The sequence below is a fragment of the Salmo salar genome, chromosome 14 (assembly GCF_965601325.2).
Source record: "Salmo salar chromosome 14, fSalSal1, whole genome shotgun sequence".
NCBI classification, from domain to species: domain Eukaryota; kingdom Metazoa; phylum Chordata; class Actinopteri; order Salmoniformes; family Salmonidae; genus Salmo; species Salmo salar.
The window spans coordinates 7,048,985-7,073,979 of record NC_138304.1 but is presented as its reverse complement, the minus strand read 5'-3'; the positions used below and the strand labels follow the sequence as shown (position 1 = coordinate 7,073,979).

Genomic DNA, 24,995 nt, shown 5'->3' with positions numbered 1-24,995 from the left:
AAATGGAAGCCTTAGGAAGTGCAATTTGACCCCACAGGCACTGTAGTTTCGATAGGGATTCAAAAGAACTACAATTCTCAGATTTCCCACTTCCTGGTTGGATTTTTCTCAGGTTTTTGCCTGCCATATGAGTTCTGTTATACTCACAGACATCATTCAAACAGTTTTAGAAACTTCAGTGTTTTCTATCCGAATCTACTAATAATATGCAAATATTTGACTCTGGGCCCGAGTATTAGGCAGTTTACTCTGGGCACACTTTTCATCCGAAAATGAAAATACTGCCCCCTATACCTTAAAAAGTTAATGAAATGCAATTCCAGGGCTTTTAATCTGTATCTCCCTGTCTCTGGGCTGCTCCGCCATGGCCTTTTATCAGAGCAGGAGGTGAAAGTCATCAGGTTAGCAATCACCAGTGCTTTCTCCTTGCTCGCCTTCAAGCGACACCACAACAGTCATTCTCACCGAGACACCACACACACACACACACACACACACACACACACACACACACACACACACACACACACACACACAGTATCTGTATCACACGCACACACACACACACGGACATGCACACACACACACACGCACACACACACACACAAAGAGACACACATACACACACAAATGATGGAGAAAATGAATAGTCTGCCTTTCATATAATTAGGTAGATGGGCTGGTGGCTGTGGCATGAACATCTCTTTTCATTCAAGCCAGCAGAGCTCTTTATGTGCTGAAAACGATATGAGCAGACATCTGATTTTAATGAAGATGATAAAAGGAGAAAAGCTCTCGATTTCTCTTGAATGGAGCAGTACCACAAAGTAATACAATACAATTTGCATTTATATAGCTAGCACTCTTGATGCGTTCATTCATTCACCCCCCAAAATGTAACTTAAAAAGGGAAAGGAGTTTCTGGCAATGAGACTGAAAACATACAAGAGTCATTCCAAAGCTATCAAATTTTTTCCCCACCCTCTTAAAACCAGACCTGGGTTCAAATACTATTTGAAATCAATCAAATATTTTGAATGGTTGCTTTAGCCTGCCTGGGGTTTTCAGTTTTGCGAATAATCTATTAGCTCCATTGCATCAGGCAAGGTCAGTCAAACCCAGCTTAATTTGAAATTGTTTAAATAGTATTTGAACACAGGTCAGCTAAGAACCTGGTGGTGAGTTGGGGTAATTGTATTGGATCTTTCAAATATTGGCATTCCTAATTACCATAGGCATTCTGTCATGTCTTTTTAGGGATGGGAGGCTCTCCAACAGACAGAAAAAGAAATTATGAAATGTGGAGGTGCTTCTCCTCCACCTGAGCTCAGAGCAGAGGAAGCAGAGGGAGGCAGCGGGAGCCAAAGTCAGACGAAGACAGGAGGCCCTGAAATATGGAGCATTCTTTCTTCTTCTTGCCATCTCTTTCTTCTTCTCTGGGCCTTTCTGTCTCTATTTCTCTCTCTGTCTGAATCTCTTTCTCAGGGTTGCTCTCTGTCTTGCTTTCTCTCTCTGTCCCTCTCCTCCACAACACAATAAACTGAGACGTTATATTCTAGGGTATTTCTAAGGCACAAAGGATTCGGTTGCTTGCTGTATACACAGATGCGTCAAATAAATAGAATCAGGATCTGTGTTTGAATACATGCCAGTGCTGATGGAAAGCATATACTCTGCAATGAAATACAGTTGAAGTCGGAAGTTTACATATAGTTAGGTTGTCATTAAAACTCGTTTTTCAACCCTTCCACAAATGTCTTGTTAACAAACTATAGTTTTGGCAAGTCGGTTAGGACATCTACTTTGTGCATGACACAAGTAATTTTTCCAACAATTGTTTACAGACAGATTATTTCACTTATAATTCACTGTATCACAATTCCAGTGGGTCATAAGTTTACATACACTACGTTGACTGTGCCTTCAAATGGCTTGGAAAATTCCAGAAAATTATGTCATGGCTTTAGAAGCTTCTGATAGGCTAATTGACATCGTTTGAGTCAATTGGTGGTGTACCTGTGGATGTATTTCAAGGCCTACCTTCAAACTCAGTGCCTCTTTGCTTGACATCATTGGAAAATCAAAAGAAATCAGCCAAGACCTCAGAACAACAATTGTAGAACTCCACAAGTCTGGTTCACCCTTGGGAGCAATTTCCAAACGCCTGAAGGTATCACGTTCATCTGTATAAACACTATGGGACCAGCCATCATACCGCTCAGGAAGGAGACACCTTCTGTCTCCTAAAGATGAACGTACTTTGGTGCGAAAAGTGCAAATCAATCCCACAACAACAGCAAAGGACCTTGTGAAGATGCTGGAGGAAACAGGTACAAAAGTATCTATATCCACAGTAAAAGGAGTCCTATATCGACATAACCTGAAAGGCTGCTCAGCAATGAAGAAGCCACTGCTCCAAAACCGCCATAAAAAAGCTAGACTACGGTTTGCAACTGCACATGGGGACAAAGATCATACTTTTTGGAGAATTGTCTTCTGGTCTAATGATACAAAAATAGAACTGTTTTGCCATTATGACCATTGTTATGTTTGGAGGAAAAAGGGGGATGCTTGCAAGCCGAAGAACACCATCCCAACCGTGAAGCACAGGGGTGGCAGCATCATGTTGTGGGGGTGCTTTGCTGCAGGAGCGACTGGTGCACTTCACAAAATGGATGGCATCATGAGGTGGGTAATTATGTGGCTATATTGAAGCAACATCTAAAGACATCAGTCAGGAAGTTAAAGCTTGGTCACAAATGGGTCTTCCAAATGGACAATGACCACAAGTATACTTCCAAAGTTGTGGCAAAATGACTTAAGGACAACAAAGTCAAGGTATTGGAGCGGCCATCACAAAGTCCTGACCATAATCCTGTAGAAAATTTGTGGGCAGAACTGAAAAAACATGTGCGCGCAAGGAGGCCTACAAACCTGATTCAGTTACACCAGCTCTGTCAGGAGGAATGGGCCAAAATTCACCCAATTTATTGTGGGAAGCTTGTGGAAGGCTACCCAAACCGTTTGACCCCAGTTAAACAATTTAAAGGCAATGCTACCAAATACTAATTGAGTGTATGTGAACTTCTGACCTACTGGGAATGTGATGAAACTAATAAAAGCTGAAATAAATCATTCTCTCTACTGTTATTCTGACATTTCACGTTCTTAAAATACTGGTTCACAGCAGCCCTTTTCAGATGCATAGACCAAAATCCAACAATTGCTTCCCAGCTTTCCAATGCTCATTACTAAGTTATCTCAAAACTTTGCAAATGGTCTAGCTGTTGTTCTGCCCTGCATAAGAGTGAACAGTGCCCTGACAAACAGCTCTATTTTGTTATATCTCTTGTAAAATTAATTTGGGAGATAGACTATTCAATTGGTCATGTCTCTATTTGTTTCCTATAAAGGGAGAGATTGTATGTAAGTCAAGTAGACCGAGACATCGTCGAAAATGTAATTTAATATGAACTTCCCCTGTTACCTTTCTGAACAGGGCTTCGACCAGTGATTATAACAACAGTAGGACTACTGTTAGAACAGTTTTAAGATGTTTCCAATACTAACCCAGGCTTTGTTTCCGTGATGGGAATGAGGTTACATTGACACATTAGTCGTTTAGCAGACGCTCTTATCCCGAGTAACTTACAATAAGTGTGTCAACAAAGTCAAGCACATAACATAATCATTGCTAATAAAACCTGTTACATGAATTACTTGCAGGGTCATCTGTATTGTATTCCTGTCTGCCTGACCTGGGACACAAAGTTTCAAAAATAAGTTCATACTCGCTAAGCTAGCGTGCTTACATTTACCCTACCATAAGGTTGTTGTTTACAGTAACTTCTTCACTTCTCACATGAGAGAATAAGTATAACACTTTACATTAAGTTGCTCTTATACCAGTGCAGTAACACTGTTATTACTACAGTTACGAAATTGTTGTTACATATTACTTTAGTAAATACTTAGCAATTACATAGAAATAGATTTTTTATTTTTTTATAATAAGTTGAACTTTTCCACATTTTCCCATACAACGTCCTTTAAATAAAGAGGGATGATTGAGTCTTAAGTATTGAATTAGAGCCGCCATCTGCACGGCATCCATCAGCTCTCGGTCTCACCCGCTGTAATTGAATTTGCCCAAACTAAATCCCATGTACTGTCTTGGAGTGTGGCGGGCCAAAGCCCATCACTCAGGATATGACATGTATTTCGACGCCGCTTATTTGATAGGATGGTTTATGTGCTGACAAACGGGCACGTTCGTTGAGGGGAGAAAACAGTCAGCAGTCAGAGACTGATAATTGATGTGTGCTGGCAGGAGAGATGGTACGACAACGCCATATTCCTTCATTGGGTGACATTTACGGAGGGGCCAGTTGAGATGTGGGGTTAGCTGCGATACAGGAAGTGAAACAGATGAATACTAAATTAGCGTGTCTGAAACGAGCTGGGTTTATAATCTCGCTGGCATAATTGGTGTTCGCCATGTGGCATTGGACAAACAAGGAGGCTTGTGTTAGCCAGGTTCAGTTGTCTCCCTTTATCACTGTTGCAATATATTGTGTTTGATAGATGCACACACACATGAACACACACACACACACACACACACACACACACACACACACACACACACACACACACAGAGCCTTTGATAGCCTGGCTGGCTGTCTCTGCCTGGCTGTCTCTATCTGTACATACGCCACGGGTATATATAGGAGTTGATGAGTCACCATTCAGAGTTGGCCATCTTTGGGACATTTGAGGGCACTAAGTTTCTACAGCAGGGTTGGGGTCAATTTAAGTTTCCATTCTGTCAATTCAGGAAATGAATTGACATTTTCCCTTTCGGGCAAAAAGTAATTATGTTAATTCAGTCTGTTGAAAAAATGTGGAAGCATTAGTTGGCTCAACCATTTTTTGGTCCGGTGTGATGTTTCTCCTTGCAGAGTGGCGAGTTTGTGTCTAACAGCTAAAATAACTTGTCATAACCTATCATAATATGGTCCTAACACTGTCATGACCCATATATTTACACCTGTTGTGACTTAAATTGCATTTTTTATGGATGGCTATGACACCATTTATTCAAATTCATTTTTCCCTGCTAAGAATTTTCCTTTCATTTGAAAGTTTGTTTCTTAAATCTTTTGTTGTTGTAATGAATTCTTTACAGTCATGTATATATATATTTTTTAAATCATATTTTAAATAACTTGTAGAAAATGCACTTTATGACACTGTCATGAAGCATTATGACCATCCTGTGTTACTTTACTTGGACTAAGAAATATATGCCCTTATATCAATCAGTCAAAAAGAGTGTGTTTTGTCCTGCTCCTGAAATATGCTCCTGCATTTATCCAAGTCATCAGCAAGAGAGCATTGGGGTAGGTGCATGTCTGCCATCAACCAACTTCTGTACCCACGCTACTTTTTGCCTACATTCAGTACTAACCCAGTTTGTTCACTATGAGATGTTTCTTTAGTCTGTTTAAGCCACTTCAAGTTTGCATTTGTTATACATTTCTGGTGGGCCTTTTTCTAAGCAGATAGCAAAGATATTGTCCTCAGATGTGACATTGTGATATCTAGCACTTTTCTGTCCTGTGGAGCGGTAAGAGATGCCCACTAGCCTTGGAAAAATGACAGACATGAGCCTCAAGGGTGGACTTTTTTTCAAGGGATAGATCCTGAACTGAGAGACATATGTAACTAGGAAATCTCAGCCACTTCTCCATACAGATGTAGGATTTTAATTTACATTTACATTACATTTAAGTCATTTAGCAGACGCTCTTATCCAGAGCGACTTACAAAATGGTGCGTTCACCTTATGATATCCAGTGGAACAACCACTTTACAATAGTGCATCTAAATCTTTTAAGGGGGGGGGGGGGTTAGAAGGATTACTTTATCCTATCCTAGGTATTCCTTAAAGAGGTGGGGTTTCAGGTGTCTCCGGAAGGTGGTGATTGACTCCGCTGTCCTGGCGTCGTGAGGGAGCTTGTTCCACCATTGGGGTGCCAGAGCAGCAAACAGTTTTGACTGGGCTGAGCGGGAACTGTGCTTCCTCAGAGGTAGGGGGGCCAGCAGGCCAGTGGTGGATGAACGCAGTGCCCTTGTTTGGGTGTAGGGCCTGATCAGAGCCTGAAGGTATGGAGGTGCCGTTCCCTTCACAGCTCCGTAGGCAATCACCATGGTCTTGTAGCGGATGCGAGCTTCAACTGGAAGCCAGTGGAGAGAGCGGAGGAGCGGGGTGACGTGAGAGAACTTGGGAAGGTTGAACACCAGACGGGCTGCGGCGTTCTGGATGAGTTGTAGGGGTTTAATGGCACAGGCAGGGAGCCCAGCCAACAGCGAGTTGCAGTAATCCAGACGGGAGATGACAAGTGCCTGGATTAGGACCTGCGCCGCTTCCTGTGTGAGGCAGGGTCGTACTCTGCGAATGTTGTAGAGCATGAACCTACAGGATCGGGTCACCGCCTTGATGTTAGTGGAGAACGACAGGGTGTTGTCCAGGATCACGCCAAGGTTCTTAGCACTCTGGGAGGAGGACACAAGGGAGTTGTCAACCGTGATGGCGAGATCATGGAAGGGGCAGTCCTTCCCCGGGAGGAAGAGCAGCTCCGTCTTGCCGAGTTTCAGCTTGAGCTGGTGATCCGTCATCCACACTGATATGTTTGACAGACATGCAGAGATGCGATTCGCCGCCTGGTTATCAGAAGGGGGAAAGGAGAAGATTAATTGTGTGTCGTCTGCATAGCAATGATAGGAGAGACCATGTGAGGATATGACAGAGCCAAGTGACTTGGTGTATAGCGAGAATAGGAGAGGGCCTAGAACAGAGCCCTGGGGGACACCAGTGGTGAGAGCGCATGGTGCGGAGACAGATTCTCGCCACGCCACCTGGTAGGAGCGACCTGTCAGGTAGGACGCAATCCAAGCGTGGGCCGCGCCGGAGATGCCCAACTCGGAGAGGGTGGAGAGGAGGATCTGATGGTTCACAGTATCTAAGGCAGCAGATAGGTCTAGAAGGATGAGAGCAGAGGAGAGAGAGTTAGCTTTAGCAGTGCGGAGAGCCTCCGTGACACAGAGAAGAGCAGTCTCAGTTGAATGCCCAGTCTTGAAACCTGACTGATTAGGTCTGAATTTGATCAACCTTTTGTTGCTAGATCATTTTCCTGTGCCGCAGGAAATGCAGATGAGCTTTGTGATATAGGTAAATTCACTGAAAACACATACTAACACATGGTTGGGAGTTGATGTGACAGCCCTTTTTTAATTCTCTATATTGACAAGCACAAACTTTTGTTTCTTGTGACTTGAAAAGCCGTAGTCAATCAATCAATAATATAATAATACTCTTAGTAAAAATGTTCATCTTTAATTTACAATCTGTAGAAACTATGAGAATAGAAAGATTCAGAACTTTTACGAAACATTACAGCACAGTTTAAAAATATATGACAATTAGAAATCAAAACTGGATGGTTTTCAAAGATAGATGGGAGGGTTTGACGTTAGCTGAAGGGTGGGACTAAAAACAAATTAAAAAAAGATAACTAATGTAATGAAAACATGAATAAAATTTTGTTCACCTACTCTTGTACTTATGACACAGAAGTTTATTTTAAGAAACAGTAGTCCTGAAGTCAATTCATGATATTTCCAAATAGTTCTGATTGATTAAATTTTGTCCCCAAAATGTCCACATGGTGTGACACAATTTTGTGATTAATTGTGCAGGGGAGGTGTCATGTCCTGACCAGTAAGGGGTCATTTTGTTATTGTAGTATGGTCAGGACGTGGCAGGGGTGTGTTTTATTTATGTGTCTTGGGTTTTTGGGTAATGTTCTATGTTGTCCATTTCTATGTTTCAATGTCTATTTAGTCTATTTCTATGTTCAGGTTTTGGTTTGGCCTTCAATTGGAAGCAGCTGTTCTTCGTTGCTTCTAATTGGAGGCCATATTTAAGTAGGGGGTTTTTGTCACAGTGTTTGTGGGTAGTTGTTCCATGTATAGCTGTGTAGCCTTACAGGACTGGTTTTTCGTCGTCGTCGTCGTCGTCGTCGTCGTCGTTGTCGTTAAGTGTTCACGTTTATCCAAATAAAAAAGGAAGATGAGCACGATACCCGCTGCGCCTTGGTCCACTTTTTACGACGCTCCTGACAGGAGGGTTCTCTTACAATGAGGAAGTACATAAGGCATTGCTGGAGCACATGGTCTGAACAGATTGTAAGCTTTATTAGAAATATTTCTTCCATTGACAAAAAAGGGGTCCATTTCTTAGTCCTTTGGTGTGACGCCTTTTGAATGTATAATAGAAATAAGAATATTACAGTGCAAATCAAATGGTAGGCTATATGTTAACAATAAGGCCAAAAATATAGCCTGAGATTTTCGCTGGTGGGACAGCTTTTTTCCCTTGGTGTGACATGAAGAGGGTATCACATCAGAGGAAATAATGACAATTTTAGACTTATTTTCTATCTAATAACACTTATTTGTATTATACATATTTGTGTTCTGTTGCAATTTTGCTCCTTTTAAGTGGTTCTGAGTGCAGTATTTACATATTCATTCTCCCACGCCTGGCTTCTCACATCCTGCAGGTGACCATTGCTCCGGCGACCTCAGGGTCTGTCTCTGCCCTCTGGTTCTTTTACCTGGCCCTAGTGATGGTGCAGGTAGATATTGGCGACTGGATGTGGTGCTCCCACTCTTGGTTCTCACTCTCCGCATTAGACCAACCATCCCCTCGATCCCTCTCTCTCTGTCCCAGCAGTTTCACTCCTCCTGGCCAATTGGCATACGTGATCATCCCTGGGAGGGACACGTTGTGTTTCTCAAAACCTGTCATTGGCTCCATTTTGTGGTATACTCCAAAAACCCTCCAAAAGAACACGTCTCGAGTGGTGCCTCAGCTCCCACGGCTTCGGCTGTTGGTAGGTTGGGACCTTAGACTGGGTAGGCTTAGGTCTCCTCCATCACTGGAGAACTCTGCCCCTGTGCCTTTTTGCACTGCCAAGTACACATCAATGTTCTGGGGGTCTATCTGAGTGATCCTGCCAGTAGCATATTCCTGTCTCAAAGACTTGCCATGCAAGTCTTAGTACAAAGAGCCGGTACAGTGAAACTGCAAATGGCTCATTAAATTAGTTATGGTTCCTTTGATTGCTCCAACGTCACTTGGATTGGATGACTGCAGCAATGATAGAGCTAATACATGCCAACAAGTGTTGACCTTCAGGGATGCATGCATTTATTCAGACCCAAAACCCATGCGGGGTAGGCCTACTCTCAAATGCTTTTGGTGACCCTATAACCTCGACAGGTGGCATGCCATTCGTGGCGCTGACAGTCTGCCCTATCAACTTTCAATGGTACTTTCTGTTCATTCCATAGTGACCAAAGGGGAATCATGGTTAGATTCCGGAGAGGAGTCTAAAAATGGCTATCACATCCAAGGAAGGCACCATTGCGTGCAAATTACACACTCCCGACTCGGCGAGTTAGTGGCGAAAAATAACAAAATAGGACTCTTTCGAGGCAATGTAATTGGAATGACTACATTTTAAATCTTTTAATTCATGAGGATCCATGACTGATGTTTAGAAGTTGCATTTTAGAGCAGTCAGAAACTTCTGAAAGTGTCATTATTTATGTTTTAACCATAACATTTTACTGCCTGTTGTGTATTTTCCATCGGTGTGACATAATGTTCTATGGGGGGGCGCCAATGAATTAAAATAAAAAAAAGGGGTTGTCTTGAACAAAATGTTAAAAATATTTTATTAACATGAGGCAGGTAACATTATCATAATACACAATTAAACTAATTGCTTTTTATGTACTGTAGGTTTTTGTCAAATGACTAAATCTTACTCAAAATGTATTGGGGAGACACTTGGTTATCGTCATTATACAAGAAAATGTTGTGTTTTTCAATTGAATTAACAGAATATGATTACTGATTTAAAAACAGAAGTATTTGGGAATCATTAAACACCCCCCAAAAAGTTGGCAACATAAATAACATTTGGAATTGTTTAGGCAGTTGTTTTTTCCAATTATGTTTTTTTTCTTACATTTTATAATAAAAAATGTTTTCACTATTGTTTTGGCCATATGGCAACTTTCAACTTTTCATGAAGCCTCATTTTGACTAGGTAATAGCCTAACCATAGATCAAGCAACATTATAGACTAATTGCTGTGCCAATACAGGTGATATTCATATTTTATATTGGAAAATGTACAGGGAAGCTAAGTTGTGTACCTGTACTCGATCAAGTCTTGAGGGGAGTTCTACACAACATCAACACACAGCCATGTTCCCTACCCGAAATGTATATGTTTAATAAACGTGTTGGAAATACAATAATTGCACAATAAGACATTTGATTGTAAGACGAATTGAATTGTAACATGTTAAAAATGCATTCTACCCTGTCTTTGCTTTCACAAACATCTGAAAAAGCTTGTCTGGAGAGCATTTTTAGTTCCCAAATACATTAGTATTTGTATTCCAAATGTACTGGAAACACGTTATTAAGTAATTTCACATGTATATTCCCTGTTTTTGTTTACACGACTATAACCCTTGCAAACATGTCATATTTTTGGTCATATCTCAATGGCTACTAGCTATTTTGGCCTTGACGGAACTGATGTCCTCACCTATTCCAACTCTAACATCCCTTGAGCAACTTTGAACAAATAACACAATGGCTGGAAACTTAAGCAGAAAAAGGTTCTAAACAGTGTGACTTAAGCAGCTGCGGGCAGTCACTTAGAAAATAGCATTGAGCTGTGCCATGGAGACCGTCTTGTTATTGGGACTGCGAGCCTTTGCCCTTAGAGAGGAGGGTGGTTATGGAATAGACTTTCAATCTCCAGATACCAGTGAAGGCTGCTGAGGGGAGGACGGCTCTAAAATAATGGCTAAAATGGAGTTTAACCTGTTTGGGCTAGGGGGCAGTATTGAGAATTTTGGAAAAAATATGTGCCCATTTTTAACTGCCTCCTACACCAACTCAGAAGCTAGAATATGCATATTATTGTTCAGGTTTGGATAGAAAACACCCTAAAGTTTCTAAAACTGTTTGAATGGTGTCTGTGAGTATAACAGAACTCCTATGGCAGGCAAAAAACTGACAAGGTTTCATGCAGGAAGTGGCCTGTCTGACAAGGAGTCGTGCGTCTTGCATCTGTTTATTGAAGAGTAAGGATCTTAGCTGTAACGTGACAATTCCCAGGGCTCCAATAGGCTCTCAGAAGCCGGGAAAATCATGAAGGTTGACGAGGCAGCCTCAGGCTGAAACAGATTATCACCTTATTCAAGTGTCCCATTAGGTGACAATGGAATGAGGCGCGTGCGCGATTAGCCCCCGTGGAGTATTTTAATTCGGCTGTTTAGTTTATTGCAGATTCCCGGTCGGAATATTATCGCTTTTCTACGAGATAAATGGCATAAAAATTGGTTTTAAACAGCGGTTGACATGCTTCGAAGTACGGTAATGGAATATTTAGACATTTTTTGTCACGCCATGCGCCATGCGCACGACCGTGGATTACCATTCTGATAGTGTCTAGAACGCACAAACAAAACGACGCTATTTGGATATAACTATGGATTATTTGGGACCAAACCTACATTTGTTATTGAAGTAGAAGTCCTGGGAGTGCATTCTGACGAAGAACAGGAAAGGTAAGAACATTTTTCTTATAGGAAATGTGATTATGGTGAAGGCTAATCTTGCCGGGTGTCTAAATAGCTAGCCGTGATGGCTGGGCTATGTACTTAGAATATTGCAAAATGTGCTTCATCCGAATAGCTATTTTAAAATCGGACATATCGAGTGCATAGAGGAGTAATGTATCTATAATTCTTAAAATAATTGTTATGCTTTTTGTGAACGTTTATCGTGAGTAATTTAGCAAACTGTTAGTAAATTCCCCAGGAAGTTTGCGGGGGTATGCTTTATCTGAACGTCACATGCTAATGTAAAAAGCTGTTTTTTGATATAAATATGAACTTGATTGAACAGACATGCATGTATTGTATAACATAATGTCCTAGGTGTGTCATCTGATGAAGATCATAAAAGGTTAGTGCTGCATTTAGCTGTGGTTTGGGTTTTTGGTGACATTATATGCTAGCTTGAAAAATGGGTGTCTGATTATTTCTGGCTGGGCACTCTCCTGACATAATCTAATGTTTTGCTTTCGTTGTAAAGCCTTTTTGAAATCGGACAGTGTGGTTAGATAAACGAGAGTCTTGTCTTTAAATAGCTGTAAAATAGTCATATGTTTGAGAAATTGAAGTAATAGTATTTCAAACGATTCAAAAATCGCGCCACTGGATTAGACTGGCTGTTACGTAGGTGGGACGAATTCGTCCCGCCTAGCCCATAGAGGTTAATGGCTGGAATGGAGTGAATGGAATTATATCAAACACATGAAAACAAAAAACAAAAATGTGTTTGATACCATTCCATTCCATACTTCATTCTGGCCGTATTATGAACTGTCCTCCCCTCAGTAGCCTCCACTGCCAGACACATATTACAGTCATGAATGGATTGTATTAGAATTATTTTCCATTGAGAAATAAAAACAAGCCCAAAGATACCCATGTTTTTGTTTTTACATAAAGCAATTGTATTAATAGCATTGATTATAAATCTCCTTTATTCAGAATGTGATACGAAATGCCGACTACAAAATGCCGACTATCACAAAGAACATGACATGAAACAATCCCGCACGAATTCCCAAACAAAAAAGACAAACTAAATACCCCCGCACTAATGACTAACAAGGAACAGGTGCGGACCTAGACAGACAAAACGAAAAGACACAGAAACGTAGATCGGTGGCAGCTAGTAGGCCGGCGACGACGACCGCCGAGCACCGCCCGACCGGGGAGGGGCGCCACCTTCTGTGGACGCTGTGACAGGCGTATTGTGTTTCTTCACATATGGAGTCAGATGTGAAATAAACTTTTTGGCCAATATTTGCATTTTAACTTGAGATTCAGTGGCTGTATTTGAATGAAATCCATGCTAATAATGAGCGAAGTTTGTACACAGGGGCAAAATATGAAACTACGCAAATCCATGTTGGTACACCACCTCTAATAAATAAGAAATGACAGAAAAACACATATTCTTGAAAACAGATCCCCAAAACCTAGGACACCTGGAGTGGTACCTGAGAAATGTATAGCGTGTTGTACACTGATGTATTATGTTGAACAAGGTATCCTTGACCAAGGACGGCAGTTGGTATTCATGTGTTCCAGAAATGTGCTGATTCTGCAAAGACTGAGGTGTGTGAAGAACAGAACAACTTGACTTAATCTTAACACGCAATTCCCAGCTGTCTCATAACATTTTTCTAAACCAGATCAAATCATTTCAACAGTATCTAAGGATTATTCTATATTAGTTCAATGATATACAGTGCCTTCAGAAAGTACACACCCCTTGACTTTTTCCATATTTTGTTGTGTTACCGCCTTAATTTCAAATTGGTTAAAATGAGATATTGTGTCACTGGCCTACCCACAATACCCCATGATGTCAAAGTGGAATTATGTTTTTAGCATTTTTCACAAATTCATTAAAAATAAAAGCTGAAATTTGTTGAGTCAATAATGGTGGTGGCTGCATAATGTTATTGGTATGCATGACATTGGCAAACACTAATAAAACACTAATAAATAAACGATATCGAGCTAAGCACAGGCAAAATCCTAGAGGAAAACCCAGTTCAGTCTGCTTTCCAACAGACACTGGAAAACAGGAATTCATCATTTGATATATGAGTAAATGTCACAGCTGTCGTGGAAGAGAAAATGGGACCAAGGCGCAGCGGGTTGCATGCTCAACATATTTATTATAAAAAATGTGCACACCACGGAAAAAACAATAAACAAACTAACGACAGGAACAGAGAAGCAGGCTCAACAAAAGCAGTGCTCTCAAACAACTACCCACAAGTGACAAACAAAAACACACACCTATTTATAGGACTCCCAATCAGAGGCAACTAGAAACACCTGCCTCCAATTGAGAGCCTAGCACCCAACCTACACATAGAAAACTATCCTAGAACATACACATAGAAATACAAACATAGACCAGTGACCAAAAAACCCCGTAATACATAAATAAACTACCCTCTGCCACGTCCTGACCAAACTACAATAACAAAATATCCTCTATACTGGTCAGGACGTGACAGTACCCCCCCCCCCCCCCCCCAGTACCCCCAAAACAAACAGAAAAATCCCCCCTAAACTAGAGAGAGGGAAGGGAGGGTGGCTGCCGTCAACGACGGCACTGTGCTACACCCCCCTCCCCAACCCACCTATATTGAAGGCAGCTCAGGTGCGGGACGTGGACTCCGCTCCACCCTCGACGTCGCCCACTTAGGTGGTGCCCCTGGCCGTGCCGGAGGACTGGTGGGCGACCCTGACTTCGCCTGGCTGGCGGGCAATTCTTGCTGCGCCCGGCTGGCGGGTGTCTCTGGCTGCGCCCGGCTGGCGGGCGACCCTTGCTGCGCCCGGCTGGCGATGGCAGATCCGGACAGGCGGGCCGCTCTGGCAGATCCGGACAGGCGGGCCGCTCTGGCAGATCCGGACAGGCGGGCCGCTCTGGCAGCTCCGGACTGGCGGGCGGCTCTGGCAGCTCCTGACTGGCGGGCGGCTCTGGCAGCTCCTGACTGGCGGGCGGCTGATGCACTAGAAGCCTGATGCGTGGGGCTGGTACTGGACGTGCCAGCCTGGAGACACGCACCTCAAGGCTAGTGCGTGTAGCGGGAACAGGCCGAGTCGGACTGGGTTGACACACTAGAAGCCTGATGCGTGGGGCTGGTACTGGATGTGCCAGCCTGGAGACACGCATCTCAAGGCTAGTGCGTGTAGTGGGAAACACTGGACCGTAGAGGCACACTGGCGGTCTCGAGCGCAGGGCTGGCATCACCCCTACTGGCTGGATGCCCACTTTCCCCTGGCACATGCGGGGCGCTGGTACTGCGCGTACCGGCCTGAAAATACCCGGCCTCGCCACAGCACCCATCACCCCAAAGCACGGGACCTGTCCCGTATGTCTCTGCCCAAAAAGGGTACGGGGAGCAAGCCTGGGGCTCCATCCTCGCCCCGCCAAACTGCCCTTGTGCCCCCCCCAAAAAATTATTGGGGCTGCCTCTCGGGCTCCCTTACCAGCCGTGTTCCCCGGTCCTCGCCAGATTTCCTCCGCTGCTTGGTCCTGTTGTGGTGGGTAGTTCTGTCACAGCTGTCATGGAAGAGAGAATGGGACCAAGGCGCAGCGGGTTGCGTGCTCAACATATTTATTATAAAAAATGCGCACACCACGGAAAAAACAATAAACAAACTAATGACAGGAACAGAGAAGCAGGCTCAACAAAAGCAGTGCTCTCAAACAACTACCCACAAGTGACAAACAAAAATACACACCTATTTATAGGACTCCCAATCAGAGGCAACTAGAAACACCTGCCTCCAATTGAGAGTCCAGCACCCAACCTACACATAGTTTTCTATCCTAGAACATACACATAGAAATACAAACATAGACCAGTGACCAAAAAACCTCGTAATATATAAATAAACTACCCTCTACCATGTCCTGACCAAACTACAATAACAAAATATCCTCTATACTCGTCAGGACGTGATAGTAAATCAATATTGTCACTGGTTCCATTTTGAGGTGCTATTAACACAAAGACATGTAAAGTGTCATCTTTGATATTGTCTCAATAACTATCTGGCTCCCACAACCTCAAAATGTGTTTGTTTAGTTGTCTGGGGGTGGTTATTGAAAGCAGAGCAGAGGACCACTTTCCATTGTGACAAAATAAAGCTGTTTTATTTTATAATATAACCTCCTCTCTACCCCTGTAGCTGCACTCAGACGTGGACAAGGGTGAAGGGCAGGTGAAGTACGTGCTCAATGGCCAGGGAGCTACCTCCATCTTCACCATTGACGAGAACACTGGTGATATCCATGCCACCAAGCGTCTGGATCGCGAGGAGCAGGCTTACTACACACTCCGGGCTCAGGCCAGGAATCGCGAAAACAACCTACCCGTGGAGCCCGAGTCCGAGTTTGTCATCAAGGTCCAGGATATCAATGACAATGAGCCCAAGTTCCTGGACGGGCCCTACTCAGCCAGGGTCCCCGAGATGTCCCCAGTGGGTGAGTAACATTAAGTGACATCAACCCAGCGGGCAAAACCGAGCAAAAACTATTTTTTTGTTGGAATTATCTAATTTCAACCATCTAATTTCAACCAGTTTTTCCTGCTGGGAAGTCCTATGGAATGGTACAAAAAATGCATAGTGGGTGACAAGCAATGGGCATACACTGTGTAGCATGGAGGACGTTTTGTTTAACTTTCTTACTACACTGGACAAAAATATGAACGCAACATGTAAAGTGTTGGTCCCATGTTTCATGAGCTGAAATAAAAGATCCCAGAAATGTTCAATACACATAAAACGCTTATTTCTCTCAAATTCTTTGCACAAATGTATTTGCATCCCTGTTAGTGAGCATTTCTCCCTTGCCAAGATAATCCATCCACCTGACAGGTGTGGCATAGCAAGAAGCTGATTAAACAGCCTGATCCTTACACAACTGCACCTTGTGCTGGGGACAATAAAACGCCACTCTAAAATGTGCAGTTTTGTCACACAACACAATTCCACAGAGGTCTCAAGTTTTGAGGGAGCGTGCAATTGGCATGGTGACTGCAGTAATGTCCACCAGAGCTGTTACCAGAGAACTGAATGTTACTTTCTCTACCATAAGACACGGCCTTACAACTGCTGACCATGTGTAACCACGCCAGCCCAGGTCCTCCACATCCAGCTTCTTCACCTGCGAGATCATCTGAGACCAGCCGCCCGGACAGCTGATGAAACTGTGGGTTTGCAGAACCGAACAGAGTGCCCCCATGCTGGCGGTGGGGTTATGGTATGAGCAGGCATAAGCTACGAACAACGAACACAACTGCGATTTATTGATGGCAATTTGAATGCACAGAGACACCGTAACAAGATCCTGAGGTCCATCCGTCCAACTCATCCGTCGCCAACACCTCATAGTTCAGGATGATAATGCATGGCCCCATTTCGCAAGGATCTGTACACAATTCCTGGAAGCTGAAAATGTCCCAATTCTTCCATGGCCTGCATACTCACTAGACATGTCACCTATTGAGTAAGTTTGGGATGCTCTGGATCGACGTGTACAACAGCTTGTTTCAGTTCCCGCCAATATCCAGAAACTTCACAAAGCCATTGAAAAGGAGTAGTTCAACATTCTACAGGACACAATCAACAGCCTGATCAACTCTATGTGAAGGAGATGTGTCACACTGCATGAGGCAAGTGGTAGTTATGCCAGATACTGACTGGTTTTCTGATCAATGCCCTTACCTTTTTTTTAACCCCATAGAGTTGATGTCCACGCACCTGCGGAAATCTAATTAGCACAAAAAAAACCAACATGAAAATCTGTCAGTTTAAGATAGAGATATCTTGGATGCTTTTGCATAGGATGCTTATGAATCCACCGCATCCACCGATGTCACACTTCCACATCTACGGTGAAAGGTAACAGAGCTAGAGCGGTATTTGTCAATTGGTCTTCTCACAAAATTGTCTGTAGCAACCAAACGGGAAGCAACGTCAGCACAATATCTGTTCGTCGGGAGTGTCAGGAAATGGGTTTCCATGGCCAATCAGCTGCACACAAGCCTAAGATCACCATCCGCAATGCCAAGCATTGGCTGGAGTCACCGCCATTGTAAAGCTTGCCGCCATTGGACTTTGGAGCAGTGGAAACGCTTTCTCTAGAGTGACGAATCACGCTTCACCATCTGGCAGTCCATCGGACTAATCTGGGTTTGGCGGATGCCAGGAGAACGCTACCTGTAGTGCCAACTGTACAGTTTGGTGGAAGAGTAATAATGTTTTTCATGGTTCGGGCTAGGCCCCTTATTTCCAGTGATGAGAAATCTTAAACGTACAACATACAAAGACATTCTAGATGATTCAGTGCTTCCAACTTCGTGGAAACAGATTGGGAAAGTTCCTTTCCTGTTTCAGCATGACAATGCCCTGTGCACAAAGCGAGGTCCAAGCAAAAATTAAATGGTTTGTCGAGATCGGTGTAGAAGAACTTGACTGGCCTGCACAGAGCCCTGACGTCAACCCCATCGAACACCTTTGGGATGAATTGGAATGCTGACTGCAAGCCAGGCCTAATCGCTCAACATCAGTGCCCGACCTCGCTAATGCTCTTGTGGCTCAATGGAAGCAAGTCCATGCAGCAATGTTGCAACATCTAGTGGAAAGCCTTCCCAGAAGATTGGAGGCTGTTATAGCAGCAAAGATGGGACCAACTCCATATTAATTTTTGACGAGTGTCCACATACTTTTGGTCATGTAGTGTGAATGGATCTGATTAAGAGAAAATTATTTGTTTAATTTGGTAATTAGGCAAGAGCTTGTTTACAGTAATGCCTCTCAAGACAATTTGCTGTGACAAATGAGATGGCACATAGAAAGAAAACTGAAATCGTCCCGGCTATAGTGTGTGGCTAAGAAGGGGGTCGAGTGATAAATGGCAGATATGTGAGGGCAGAACTAATAAACGGGCTCTGCCCGATCACTAAAATGGCCACCCCGATCAGAACTACAGATCACAAAATGGCCGACTGCCAAAACTACAATTCCCAGAAGCAAGGGGAACCCTCAGAAGATGGAGCCGACCCACAGATAAAAGGTCAAGAAAAACCAGGAAGAGAGAGAGAGGGCGGGAAGGATCTATGAACCATAGAGAAAGAGACAATCTACATTGGCTGGATTTACCGTGTACGAGCTGGACTGTTTTGGACTTACCTGTTGGCGTTTAGACCTGGACCTACCGAGAACCAGATTTGTGTACCGAACCCTGCTATCCTTGACCTTACCTGTGGCCTGGGTGGACCAGGACAGCGAAACAAACACACAGGTACTGTCATGTTCGAAAGGACTTTCATTCTGGGCTGATTTTGGTGACAGTTTCCCACTTAATTTGTGACAAACGCTCCTAACTTTGAAGAGGTTTGCCACACGTGGTGGAGAATGTGGGCACTGGATTAACCATACCGCTGGTTAGGTAGAAAAAAATAAAAAAAAGTTTAGTTAGCACTCCAAAGGGGAGTCAGGTTTTTTTTGTTTTTTTTGTGGCTTTGTTTGGTTAGGACAGTTTTTTTCAGGAAAATGAGTATGGAGGGAGCCATACAGGCTCTGTTACAAGCGGCGGCCGCCCAACAAGAGGCAACTAGAGCTCAACAAATAGCTCATCAGGATGCAATGCGAATGTATCAGGACACGTTACAGGTCCAGCACCGCACCAACCAGCTGCTCAGAGAAGAGCAAGAGAGAAACACCCGGGAGTTAAGAGAAGGCCTAAAGGGGCTAGCGGACCAAATTGGGGCTCAGTTACCAGCTGCAAATACCCAAAGGTGGGCCAATCATTTTCTTCAAAAAATGACAGCGCAGGATGATGTGGAAGCATATCTTACCACCTTCGAAAGGATGGCAGAGAGGGAGAAGTGGCCGAAAGAAGAATGGGCAGGGCTTCTGGCACCATACCTGGCAGGGGACGCTCAAAAAGCATATTTTGACCTGGAGTTGAAGGATGCACAGGATTATGATAAACTCAAGGGAGAGATTCTGACTAGACTGGGAGTGACCGATACCGTGAGGGCACACTGCTTCCACCAGTGGTCCTACAGACCGGGACAACCCCCCCGAACACAGATGTTCGACTTGATTCACCTGGCACGGAAATGGTTGCGACCGGAGACCCGTTCGTCCGCCGAGGTCGTCGAGACCATCGTACTCAACCAGTTTCAGCGAGGTCTACCCCAAGAAGTGCGACGATGGGTTGGCCAGAACGAGGTACTTTCCGCCGACCATCTCGTGGGCCTGGTTGAACGGTATTGTACGGCAGGAACAGCTGAGCAGGCGCAGGAGGAAAGATTCCCATTCCCCAGGCCTGGGCGAACCAGCGGACAGGGTAAGACTGTCCCAACAGGGGGAGGGGGAGGAGAGCAGCGTGGGGCCATGAGAAAAGAATCAGAATCGGGCCGAGACACTAAGGGAAAAACCGGAAACCGGGACTGGGGGTCGAGGAGGTCTCCCCCCCGGAACCCTATTATCTGTTACAATTGTAATCGACCGGGACATATTGCAGCCTACTGCCCTATTAAAAAAGAGCCAATGCAATGTAACCTCGGTGAAAAAGAAGATGAGATATGGTATGCATGTCCCTTGGTAACCACTGTACTTGAAAGATCAAGAAACAAACATATGTGCAGGGTGAAGGTTGAAGGGAAGGAGGTTGAAGCACTACTGGATTCCGGCAGTATGCTAACCCTGGTCGTTGCAAACCTAGTGCCGACGCATAAACTGGATACAAGTCAGGATATCAGTGTTACGTGCATTCATGGGGATACCCGTCTGTACCCTACAGCATTAGTGAGCATACAAACAGAGGACGGTCTGCTGGATTATGAGGTCGGCGTGGTCCCAAAGATGCCATATGATGTAATATTGGGTAGATACTTTCCTAACTTTGCGAAGTTAGGTCAAAAGAACGGCATATTTGAGAAGCCAACAACCCTGACCAAGCAGGAAGAAGCATTTTGCCTTCAACCAAGGCCAAGAAAAGAGGTCTCCCAGGGGCCAACCTCACAGGTATTAGTAGGGGAGGATGAGGATGAAGTGGCAAACCTCGTTGATAATGAACAGCCCAGTACTAGTGGGGCTGGGGTCGATCTGAATCCAGAGGACGACTATCTAGAACCAGCAGACCTGGCAGGGTCCATGACTAATTTCGGGACGGCCCAACACCAGGATCCAACCCTGCAGCAAGCCATAAATGATAGGATGATGCCTAATAGTTTTCCCCACTTCATCATGAAAAATGGTTTGGTGTACAGAGTCTCAAAAATAGGGGTTGATGTGGTGGAACAGTTGTTGGTCCCCACCCGGTACAGGAAGACAGTACTGGATCTAGCTCATGGGCACATTCTGGGTGGACACCTTGGTATCGATAAAACCCGAGACCGGATTGTAAGGAGGTTTTACTGGCCAGGAATTCAGGCTGAAGTGGCTCGGCATTGTGGAGAGTGCCCGGAGTGCCAGGTAACAGCTCCCCGACCAGCGTTTAGAAGCCCGTTAGTGCCACTCCCCATAATCGAAACGCCATTTGAGAGGATAGCGATGGACATAGTGGGCCCACTACCCAAATCTGCCAGAGGGCACCAATACATTCTGGTCATTCTAGATTATGCCACTCGCTACCCAGAAGCCCTTCCCCTTCGGACAATGGCTTCCAAAAATATCGCCAAGGAACTAGTGCTATTGTTCACCAGGGTTGGGGTCCCAAAGGAGATCCTTACTGACCAGGGGACCCCCTTTATGTCCCGCCTTATGGCAGACCTTTGTAAATTGTGGCAGGTGAAACAGTTGAGGACATCGGTTTACCATCCACAGACGGACGGGCTGGTTGAGAGATTCAACCGGACCCTGAAGTCAATGCTCAGGAAGGTAATCGACAAGGATGGGAAAAACTGGGATTGCATGTTGCCATATCTGATGTTTGCCATTAGAGAGGTTCCTCAAGCCTCGCTGGGGTTTTCTCCCTTCGAGCTGGTATATGGGAGGCACCCCCGGGGAATCTTAGACATCGCCCGGGAAACCTGGGAACACCAATCCACCCCGTATACTAGTGTCATAGAGCACGTCACGGCAATGCAAAACAGGATAGCCACAGTCATGCCCATCGTCAGAGAGCACATGAGACAAGCACAAGAGCACCAGCGGCACACTTATAACCGGCAGGCTACCCTGAGGGAATTTCAACCGGGAGATAAGGTGTTAGTGCTGATCCCCACGGTAGAGTGCAAACTACTAGCCACATGGAAAGGACCATATGAAGTACTGGAGAGAATAGGAGAAGTTAATTATCGGATCCGACAGCCAGGTCGACGGCCCCAGGAACAGATCTATCACATAAACCTGTTAAAAGCATGGAGAGAGAGAGAAACACTAATGGTCACGGACCCCACACACACTCAGGAGACAGCTGAAGTAAATATTTCACCTACTTTGTCCCCAGCACAAGTACAGGAAGTAAAGACCCTGATCCAGAAAAACAGAGATGTGTTTTCAGAAGTACCCGGCCAAACTGAGGTTACAGCTCATGATATCGTTTCCCTACCAGGGAGAAAAGTGAGCATGAGGCCATATCGGGTACCCGAGGCTCGACAGGCAGCGATTAGAGCAGAGACGGAGAAAATGTTGACAGCTGGAGTGATCGAAGAGTCACATAGTGAGTGGTCTAGCCCAATTGTGATGGTCTCCAAGCCCGATGGGTCTTTGCGGTTCTGTAACGACTTTCGGAAGGTAAATGAAATCTCCAAGTTTGATGCCTACCCCATGCCCAGAGTAGACGAACTACTGGAGAAAATTGGTAAAGCTCGGTACATTACGACCCTGGACCTGACAAAAGGGTACTGGCAAATTCCTCTGACCCCCAGGGCCAAAGAAAAGACAGCCTTTGCAACCCCTGACGGTTTGTTTCAATACACCGTCATGCCATTCGGCCTACACGGGGCCCCAGCCACCTTTCAACGGCTCATGGACAAGGTCCTAAAACCGCACCAAACATACGCCGCAGCTTATTTAGATGACGTGGGGATCTACAGCCCAGATTGGGAATCCCACTTACCCCGGGTACAGGCGGTGTTAGATGCCCTTAGAAAGGCAGGGCTCACGGCGAACCCTGCCAAGTGTTATGTGGGGTTAGAGGAAACAGAGTATCTGGGATACACAGTGGGAAGAGGATTAATCAAACCCCAACGTAAGAAGGTGGAGGCAATTAGAGAATGGCCGAAACCAGTAAATAAGAAGCAGGTTCGAGCCTTCCTAGGGCTGACCGGGTACTACCGGAAGTTCATCCCAAGTTATGCCACAGTGGCCGCCCCACTCACCGACATGACTAGAGCCAGAGGGCCAAACATGGTCAAGTGGGATGAAAGGGCCACCAAAGCATTTAGGACATTACAGGAGGCCCTCTGCTGTAATCCAGTGCTGGTGGTACCAGACTTTGAGAGAGAGTTTGTGGTTCAGACGGATGCTTCAGAGGTCGGCTTGGGAGCAGTGCTGTCCCAAGAGGTAGAAGGGGTGGAACACCCTATCCTGTTTTTAAGCAGGAAGCTGGAACCACGGGAAACCAACTACTCAGTTGTTGAGAAAGAGGCGCTGGCAGTAAAGTGGGCTCTGGAAAGCCTGAAATACTACCTGCTGGGGCGCCACTTCACCCTCATCAGTGACCATGCACCACTCACCTGGATGCATAGGTCTAAAGAGAAGAACGCTCGGGTGATGCGGTGGTTTTTGAGTCTCCAACCATTTCACTTTGACTTGAAACACAGAGCAGGAAAGGAAATGGAAAATGTGGATGGGTTATCCCGCATGCACGCATATTTTGCTGCGGTAGCCCGACCTAGGGGGTCGGATCTAGGGGCGGGAGATGTGTGGCAAAGAAGGGGGTCGAGTGATAAATGGCAGATATGTGAGGGCAGAACTAATAAACGGGCTCTGCCCGATCACTAAAATGGCCACCCCGATCAGAACTACAGATCACAAAATGGCCGACTGCCAAAACTACAATTCCCAGAAGCAAGGGGAACCCTCAGAAGGTGGAGCCGACCCACAGATAAAAGGTCAAGAAAAACCAGGAAGAGAGAGAGGGCGGGAAGGATCTATGAACCATAGAGAAAGTGACAATCTACATTGGCTGGATTTACCGTGTACGAGCTGGACTGTTTTGGACTTACCTGTTGGCGTTTAGACCTGGACCTACCGAGAACCAGATTTGTGTACCGAACCCTGCTATCCTTGACCTTACCTGTGGCCTGGGTGGACCAGGACAGCGAAACAAACACACAGGTACTGTCATGTTCGAAAGAACTTTCATTCTGGGCTGACTTTGGTGACAGTTTCCCACTTAATTTGTGACAAACGCTCCTAACTTTGAAGAGGTTTGCCACAAGTGTTAGAAAATAATCCTTATTTTACCAGGTAAATTGACTGAGAACACATTCTCTTTTACAACATTCTCTTTTATACATTCTAGTATAAATTTCCAACGTTACTATAGATTGTCATAGATTTTCTGTTAATTACCAAAATTCCTGAAGATTCCGGTAACTTTGGTTAATTTTTTTACATTTTACCGTAAAGGTCAAATATGTTCCCCCAATTTTCCCTTTAAGCGCCACCAAAGTAACACAGTGGTGACGTCTCTGTATCCCTTATGAAAGAAATATGTCCAAAGCCACAATTGGCAAACACATGAAAAAGAAAGAGTGCCAAAGAAATTACAAGAAACCTCGAAAAGTAGACTTTTGTCTTCATAGAATGCCATTGAATTGTACCTTGAATAAGATATAGTGAAAGAGAAGCCGGCTGTGAAGCCATTAAACAACCGGGAAAGGAAGCAGCCTTTTCAATCATGAGTAGAAAGGGACCAGAGGGGGAAGTTATTTAACTGAATCCAAGATTCAAGATTCTACCAATACATTTGACTAGCCACTATAGCTGGCTGAAATGGTCCCCTTGTGACTGAATCGATTGTGCTGAAGAATAGCAGTTGAATTACTGAAGGCCAGTTGAACCCCCAAGGTAGTGATTGGGTGACATTTTATATGCTGATATTGTATGTTGGGGAATGCATAATTTCTTGGAACTGTGTGAGTATGTGCATACCAATGCAAATGGAAAAAACACATGCATCCAATCAAAACTCGCAACTGTATGTCTGTGGTAGCTTCCGTGTGGGCTGTCTTGAAACTTGTTGTTCTTCCCGATTCAGGGCATGGTGG

General features: G+C 44.6%; 1 protein-coding gene across 1 annotated transcript in view; it reads left to right on the top strand.

Moving 5' to 3' along the window:
• The window catches only part of LOC106568679 (cadherin-7), a 168,766-nt gene that overhangs the window by 13,957 nt on the left and 129,814 nt on the right, over positions 1 to 24,995 (top strand). The window contains exon 2 of the mRNA XM_014139204.3: positions 15,949 to 16,243. Within this exon, the coding sequence (XP_013994679.3) occupies positions 15,949 to 16,243 (295 nt within the window). The remainder of the gene's footprint in view (positions 1 to 15,948; positions 16,244 to 24,995) is intronic.